The sequence below is a fragment of the Cynoglossus semilaevis genome, chromosome 8, assembly GCF_000523025.1.
Source record: "Cynoglossus semilaevis isolate Cse_v1.0 chromosome 8, Cse_v1.0, whole genome shotgun sequence".
NCBI lineage: Eukaryota > Metazoa > Chordata > Actinopteri > Pleuronectiformes > Cynoglossidae > Cynoglossus > Cynoglossus semilaevis.
In genome coordinates this window covers 27,587,290-27,595,420 of record NC_024314.1, presented here as the reverse complement: position 1 = coordinate 27,595,420, position 8,131 = coordinate 27,587,290, and the positions used below count along the sequence as shown (strand labels likewise).

Below are 8,131 nucleotides of genomic sequence, written 5' to 3'. Positions count from 1 at the left end.
TCTCACTCCCGCAGAGACCTGTCTGGTCCCACCCAGGACGTAGTCAGTGTGGGAGCGTCGGAGCTGACAGTGTGTCTCACACAGGGACAAGGCCGTCGATCTGGAAAGTGTGGCATGTTTAGATAATCTTCTGACTCACACTCGCGCTCAAGACAACATCCGTTACCATACAAAAAAAAGATCCAAAATGGAAGCCGGTCGTCAGAGTAATGCAGGCCTGTTGGGGGCAACGCTGAGAGAAACCCGTCACAGCATGTCTCTGTGCTTGGGGTTTGAGGCAAACTTGGTGCAGTGCCAGGGGCAGACAGCAGGACTGAGTGGGGGGTGGAGGCAGACGCCACAGAAAGTGTCAAAGTCTCACAATGGACGCAAGTTGGCCATTTAATGATGCACTAAAAAAAAAAAAAAAAACAAACGCTCCGCTAATCTCTTTACTTCAGTCACGGTTTGAATAGATTCCTTGTTTAGTGTGCGTACGGTCCAGTTAGCATTTGTTGCTAATAAGCTGTGTTGAAACTTTATGAAAGTTTCTAAAAAAACAAGCCTTTGTGTTCACTTGCCTGAAAGGTGAATTTGTCATTGTGCACGGTATAAAAGATGATACAGGCAGTTCTTTTGTTGGGAGATTTGCAGACGGCACACACACACACACACACACACACACACACAGCACAGCCTCCAGGTCACACACACACCACCTGTATCTCAGTTTTCATGTTCCCCCTGACTGCTCCCTGAGAGCAGCCTCTAAGATGGAGGGAACCCGTCTGTCCTGTCTTCTACGAGATCGGATCAGTGATCGGTGCGCCGGTGTGCACTTCCTGCCTGAAAATGAGGAGCACGGCCCTTAAATCTGAGCGCTGTAGGCGCAAACATCAGGAAAACAGAATCGAATCGGTTTAGAACCAGAGTATGTTTGTTCTTTAGATATCGATATTTGACGCATGTTTATTGATAACGTAACGCAGGAGTAATTTGCATCGACATTTTTCTAGTTTTTTTAGTTTTAATGTCCTCACATTTTAGAGCACTCAACCTGTGCCTGTTTAGTTGAACACCACACTGATATGCCCCCCCCCACCCCTGTGTTACTGCAGATCAGTATTTACGAACTTTATTGATTCCACGCTACGGAACTTTATGCGTTAACAGCAGATGCGCTGCAACAGGCTGCCTCTTGGAGGCGCCAGGTATGCGGTTCCTTTGGGAACCGGTTTCTTTTGTAACTCACTGCGACATCTACGTGTCCACTGTACGACAAAACACACCATTGTACGCTTTAGCTACGCACACTTCAAATTTGTTCATCCAGTTTGCGATCAGATAACAGGATTATGGGCCCATTACGACCGTGGCCACAGGGCTGCGCCGACGCCAGAGGAAGTCAAGGAGAGGGGGCCAAGCATGTGTCAATATCAGCCTCCGAGGCCCTGATAAAATATGTACTCTTTATTAAGCGCAGGCAAGTGCAAGCATGAAATTGAAAAAAGAAAAGAAAAAAGAAACAGGCGAGCCAGAGTGAGGAACAATAAAAAATGTTTCCTCTGCAGAGAGTCTGTATAAAATAAAATGAAATGAAAAAAAAAATAGTTTCCGACCTCTGTGAGTTATCGTTTCAAACCTTCCAGGAGTCTCTAAATTGTGAGTGTAATAGATGCTGATGAAGCAGCTTTTTTTTTAACTGCTGGCCTATTACACTGACACACAAGCACGTAGCGACCAGCTGCTCCGCGCCGCCATCAAAGTGACCGCGTTTACACACTGAGAGGTTCTGTAAAAATCCTGGAATCCACTTTTGTTTTGTTTGTTGCCGTTCTCTTCTGCACCGAGCGCTAAAGAAAAGTTCTTTAAATGGAAAGATGCTTTTTATAAATCTACCCTTCTTATGGTTTGTGTGTGTGTGTGTGTGTGTGTGTGTGTGGTATTTCCTATTGGAAAAAGAACAGAGTTTTGAAAAGCCATCTGATGACTCCCCCTCTATGCAGTGGCGCCTGTAATGAAAACCAGGGCTGCGTTTGCAGTTGAGACGCCGTATTAAAAAATCTGCACATATCTTTTCTCAAACGTACGATCATCCCAGCACGTCGGGTTCCCTGCCGGAGGCGTCGTATCATATTAGCAGATAAATGGTAGGCGTGTTTTCTGTTATAAAGCCATCAAGTCAGGATACGTGCTTCTGTTTTAATAGACTCTGTAGAAGTTTTGGTTTTTCTGGCCGATTATTTCCAACCAGGTCACGACTTCCTTCTACTGATTCTTTTAACTTTTGTTGAAAGATATAAAGCCTGATTAAACCTAGTCTTCAGGCTGGTTCGGTATAAATATATATACGATGTTTGCTCCGATTTTTGAGAGTTAAAATATCTTAATGTCTTAAGGTGGTTCGGTTCAAATCGATCACCATCTGTCTAAGAACTCATCCACTCTCTAACCTAACATTCATTCCACCTTTACTTTACATTTTTTTTATCTCCAGCGTCTGTGGCGTCCGTGTCTGTTTACTACGCTCTTCTGAAAACACAAATATGTCGACTTGAGCATTGGAAACATAAAACAACAATTAAACGCAGTTTAAATGCAGAAAATAGCTGGGAGTGTCGACGCATGTTTTAATTACTTGGCTGCTAAATCATCTGACACTTTCCCACAGTGGATTTATCATTTATCATGAAGTTTAATGATTTTTTTTTAACTTTAGACCAGATCTTATTCTACCTTCTGAGCAGATTCTTTTTTATTTTTTAGTTTTGTCACTAAAATCAAACAGTGTTTTGACTCTTGGTTTTCATCCAACTATATTTTCTTTATACACAAAATATATGCAAATAAACCAAGACTTTGATTTTTTTATATCGTTTCAGACATGACCCAATCAGAAACACCGGCCCACTAAAGGTGAGAGTTCAACTTCTCATGTTTTCCCTGCACATTTAAATGTTTGTTTCTGAAGAAAATGTTGTTCTTAACTCCTTAAAATAAAGTTTAAAAACTCTTAATATTCAGCAAAAACAAATCCTGGTTCATCCCAGGTTTGAAGTATTACGATACACACACTTATACACTTAATATACGTTTATATATGTAAATAAGCACAAATCCTGGTTCATCCCAGGATTGAAGTATTAAGATACATACACTTTAATATACGTTTATATATGTAAATAAGTATATATACATATATACGAATATATTAGCACCAAAATGCATTTATTAGTTTCTATATGAGTTGTTTCTCCACTGATCAAACCATGTGAGTTTTTTTTTTTCAAACCCTTCCTTTAGCAGCTAAAGCTAACCGTCCACAGGTGTCCCATTTCTGTGGACATACCAGGAGATTTACGTCCTCATGAACCCAATCAGACCTGGAATCTCCAGGTCATTTGTTGAGCCCCTTGAACACAGGCAGAGGGATTAAGCCGTGGTTGGATTTACCCCCTCTATAAATTCCTGGGAAATTGTTCAATTAATTAAGATGATCACGACTCAATTACTACCAGCTGCAGGGTTATTGCCGTTTGTTTTCACTCGGCGCTGCAAGGTCAAAGAAGTCGACGAGAGCTGCCGCTCTGTCTGACTGGCTGTTTGAATAAGTGCTATTCGATACCCTGAGGTCTTTTTTTTTTCTTCTCTCCTTTACTACCCTCCCAGCTCGCAGGAACCGAAGGAGGGAGAGAGAAATTCTGGAAAAATGTTCCACTGGAGGGAAAAGTCTCACTGCGCTGTTCAATATGGAGACGAGCGGCGGCGACCAACACCAGCAGCACGAACCAGGAAACCAAGTACGAAACGTTGTTTTTCTACATAATTTTAGCATTTAAAGTTTTAAAAAAAGTTTTAAAAAAGGAAAGAAAGGGCTTCACAGACTACTTAGAAACTCTGCTGATGAAATATAACGATTTATCAAGAAGTAGGATTGTAGCTAACGGAGGTTAGCATGTGTGAAATTAGCGTCAAATGGATGTGAAAATGCACATGAGCAAAGAGTTGAAATGTAAAATTGTTGAGCCAGTTTGAATAGTTACCTCAAGAGGTTATCGATAATCAAGATATCGATGGCTAAGTTCCATTTAGCTACCACTAGTTGGCGCTCCACTTTCATAGACTGGACGGGGTTATCGTTAATGCGATCAGTACAACCTGTGCTTTTCCAGCTAAAACATCTTTAAAGTATTTTCAAATTCATTTAAAAAAGTAAATTAGCTGAGATTCAGATTAAACCGTCCTCCACCAGTAGAAACAGCTGGTTTGACTGGTTTTCACTTCCCCACAGTTTGAATTTGCATCATGAGCAGTTTTTCCCTATGACTATTTTGAGCAACTTTGTTAAACAAAGTATCTCCTAAACAGTGAGAACGTACACTTTAACAGCCGTGACTCTGTTATAAACTCCACCTTGAGTCCATTAAGGCTCAATATTTGGTAAAACAAACTGAACAGCATCCTTAAATCAAATAAAGGAAAGGTAGTTTGGGGGGGGGGCAGGAAATCTGCATTTTATTCCAGAGGAGCTACAGTTTACGTGCACAAACACCAGATGTGAAAGACGAGCTGGTGAAGTTTTCACAGTTTGTTTTTACCAGGTGTTCTTTTGTACAAAGGAACAAAAAAATGTGAAGAACAACAAAAAAAAAACCCAAAACATTTCCAGTTAATGTTGTGAAATATAAAATCTAAGGTGGAAACGCCTCCGCTGCCGTCTTCCTTTGATGACAACCGTAGCTGCAGGCGACAACCCAGCATTGAACGCGCAAACAAATTGTCAATCAGTGGCGACTGTCGACCCTGCGGCTGTTGCACGGCGTCGTGTCAGGACTTGATGAAAAATACACCGTAACCAATCAGGAGGAAGGAACTTTCTCCCACATTAACTTCACATTTGTTGGTCTTTTTTTTTGGGGGGGGGGGGGGGGGTAGAAGACGTTCCAACAAACTAACAAACCAACATCTGTGGTTTTCATAAAACTCTTACAGAATTACAAAGATTATTTACAAGGGAAAAAGCCAGGACTAGTTTGTTGGTTTAATAGAAATTCAGCCAAATTATGCCCCTCAGCAAGGACAACATTGACCTTTCTCAAAACGTGGCCCTTAAAGGTACACGGGTGACAAACAAATCTAACAAAAATACCTGTACTTTCAAATGGTGTTCGATTCGAATAAACAAGTTTCATGTGATTTTTTTTTTCTAACCATCAAAAATGAAGAGTTTTGACCACAGCAGTAAGACATTAACTTTTCAACCAAACCTGAAAGGAAACTTTCAAAAAAGCTCTGCCACAGGTTCAACTCTAACTCTAGTCTTTTCTGATTGTTTTCTTTTCCTTAAACCAAGTGGACTCTCGTAAGACTTGATGTCAGTCCTACACTGAGCCTCTTCTGTTTATCATCTCTGCCAAAAACCTCAGACTTAAATGGAAGACGATGAAAAAAATCACTTTTTTTTCCCCCCACATCTGATGATCAATAATCAGCATCTCACCACCTCTTCGTCACCTCGGCAGCAAAAGCATTTTTTCTATTTTTCTTTGAGGGCATTTGTCTCTGAACATGTGACCCGTCTGGGTTTGTGTGGGAACCAGCTCAGCTAAAAGAGCTGCTCTCCGGAGGGAATGACGGGGGAGGAACCACTTTTAACCAGCAGTGACAGTTTTGGCAGAGGATTAGCAGCCAGACGAGCTCCGACTCTCAGGAGAGGCCAAAGGAAGCGTTAGCCAAAATTAGGAGAACGTTTTTTTTTACTTACAGAACGAGCGACGTGATGTTGGAGGCGTAAGGGCCCAGATCTGGTATCGAGTCCAGTTCGTTGTGACTCAGTTTTCTGTGTGTGAGACGAGAGTATGAATATGTAGTTAAACTGCTTGGGAAAACTTGAGGAAGCGTGTTTGTGGAACGTGTCACAAGTGGTACTTACACTTCGGTCAAATGTTGTAGTTTGGAAAACAGAGCGGCGTCGAGCACCTGCAATTTGTTGTAGCTCAGGTCTCTGTGGAGGAGAGAGAAAAGAGAAACAACTAAATAAGCAAAAAAGTACACACTCTGCACCGTATTGTTTTTTTCCACTGCTGAAGCTTCCATTTAAGTCTCTACGGCAAACATAATTACACACACGTTATTGTGCCTTGGCGCTCAGAATGAAAGGAAACAGATTAGAGAAAAGTTGCTGTAATTAAATTGCGTATGTGTAGAGAAGGTGATGAAATGAACCAGGCAACGGAAACGTAACAAACTTTTCAAATCAACCAAGGACATCGTTGTCTGCGTCTGCCTTTGTTTACGTTTGGAGTTTGAAGTACTGGGTTTAAGTCGAGGTATAAAATATTCTTAACAAGTTCAACGACATCGACTGCTGAAACAGAAACGGCCAAGAGTTAGCGTTCTTTAAAGTTTCTTGGTTTTCTCTAACTCCGTGAACAAACTGATGCACAGGCAACAGTTTACGTTCCAAAACAAACTTCTTTTCAAATTCAAACCCAATAAAGGCCTTTTTTTTTAGTTGTTTTTACATTTTTAAAAAGCTCTGCTGTTTTTCTCAGAACCGTTCGCTTCACGTCCAGACTTCGGCTGCTCGGAACAAAAGCCAAACACGTCAAAGAGATAAGTTATTATGGTGTAAGGGGGGGGGGGGCTGAAACGAGGCATGTGTATTTGATAACAGTACTGGGACAGGACCGTGCTTTCACAGCAGGGGGCAGGAGCTGCCAAAGAGGAAGAACTTTCTTGGAAAATGAAATGAAATAAAACAAGTATCATGAAAGTTGAGGTAGAACATTTGAACCCTCTTTTGAAATACTTTTAGCAGTAGGAAAGTCCAGGTCTTTTCTTGGGACCTTTCCATTGTAAACAGAGTAAACATGGGCAAATACTGGGGCTGATTTTTGGACCCTGAGTACCATGTGGTATTTCAGACACACATTACAGTACAACTTTTCTTCGTTGGCCATAGAATTTTTGAAAAATTAAGGGAGTAAGTTCAGCATTTTTAACAAATATTTCTTAATAAAAAATACCTTTATTGTTCAAGAAACTATGAGTACTTTTGTACATATTTGGCGAGAGGTACACATACAGATTAAATGGTGATGGGAACCTGTTGATACTTTTATGTTTTGTTGGAGTGAGAAACTCTGAGATCCTTGGAAATTATCTGTAGTCCTAAAAAAAGTACTCTATGACAGTAGTATGGCTGCAGTACAGGAGTCAGTACTAGCCAAGGTTATATCCACAGGCCTTTTATTTCAGAATAACATTTTCCATGAAGTACCGGGCCTTTGACTTTCAGAAATATACGAGCCATTACACTGTTATAGATATTTGACATAAAAAAATGACTTTATCGTCTGCATAGAGAGAGACTTTTCAGCCTGGACTTGTTGTCCTAACTCCACCTGTACTGAACCTGAGTCCGAGCCTTGACTGATTCAGTACGAACTGTAGATCACTGTAGGGGGTGAGACTCGTACTTCTTACTTCTTACTCTTTTTTTTTCTGCCTGTTTTGAAAACGAGCCTCAAACCCAACACGAGGAATCTGGCGAGCTGAGAACTTGTGCGCCATAAAGTGGTGAAGTTATTGACGCTGCTGCGCACGATCAACGCTGTGGTGCCAGACAATTTCTTTTTTCTTTTTTTTTTTTTTTTTACACCCCCTACTCCCCCCCCCCTTCTTCTTACCTCCCTCATCTGGAATTCATCAAGGAGTTGTGGGAGGAGGGGAAGAACCTAACAACTGGTAATGTATTCACAATGCCAGGAAAAGCGAGAGGGACGTCTTTCATACATCTGAAACAGCCCTGTCCAATAATCTGGGGTCTGTTTTTGTTCTTTGGTGGAAAATCTCATGAAACACCAGAACAGACGTCCACTCTGGCCCTAACGCAGAACATCTCAAGTGTTCTACTCACTTCTGGTACTTTTTACAAGCACCGTGTTGCAATGACACTGCTGTGGGGGGGGTGTCCTATCGTACTTTCTTGAGATAAACTCCCGAGTGGACCTGACGCTTCCACATCCCTCACAAAGCACGGGCTCAGAGCTGGACCAGATAAGGCAGAGAGCTGCTGCTGCTGCTGTTACTGCTGCTGCTGTTACTGCTGCTGCTGCTGCTGCTGCTGCTGCTGCTGGGGGTGCCGCGG

The 8,131-nt window shown here is 41.7% G+C and overlaps 1 protein-coding gene across 1 annotated transcript in view; it reads right to left on the bottom strand.

Annotated features, from left to right (window-relative positions):
* The window catches only part of lrig3 (leucine-rich repeats and immunoglobulin-like domains 3), a 22,698-nt gene that overhangs the window by 10,593 nt on the left and 3,974 nt on the right, over nucleotides 1-8,131 (bottom strand). The window contains exons 2-3 of the mRNA XM_008315954.3: nucleotides 5,912-5,983; nucleotides 5,744-5,818 (exon numbers count right to left, since the gene is read on the bottom strand). Of these exons, the coding sequence (XP_008314176.1) occupies nucleotides 5,744-5,818; nucleotides 5,912-5,983 (147 nt within the window). The remainder of the gene's footprint in view (nucleotides 1-5,743; nucleotides 5,819-5,911; nucleotides 5,984-8,131) is intronic.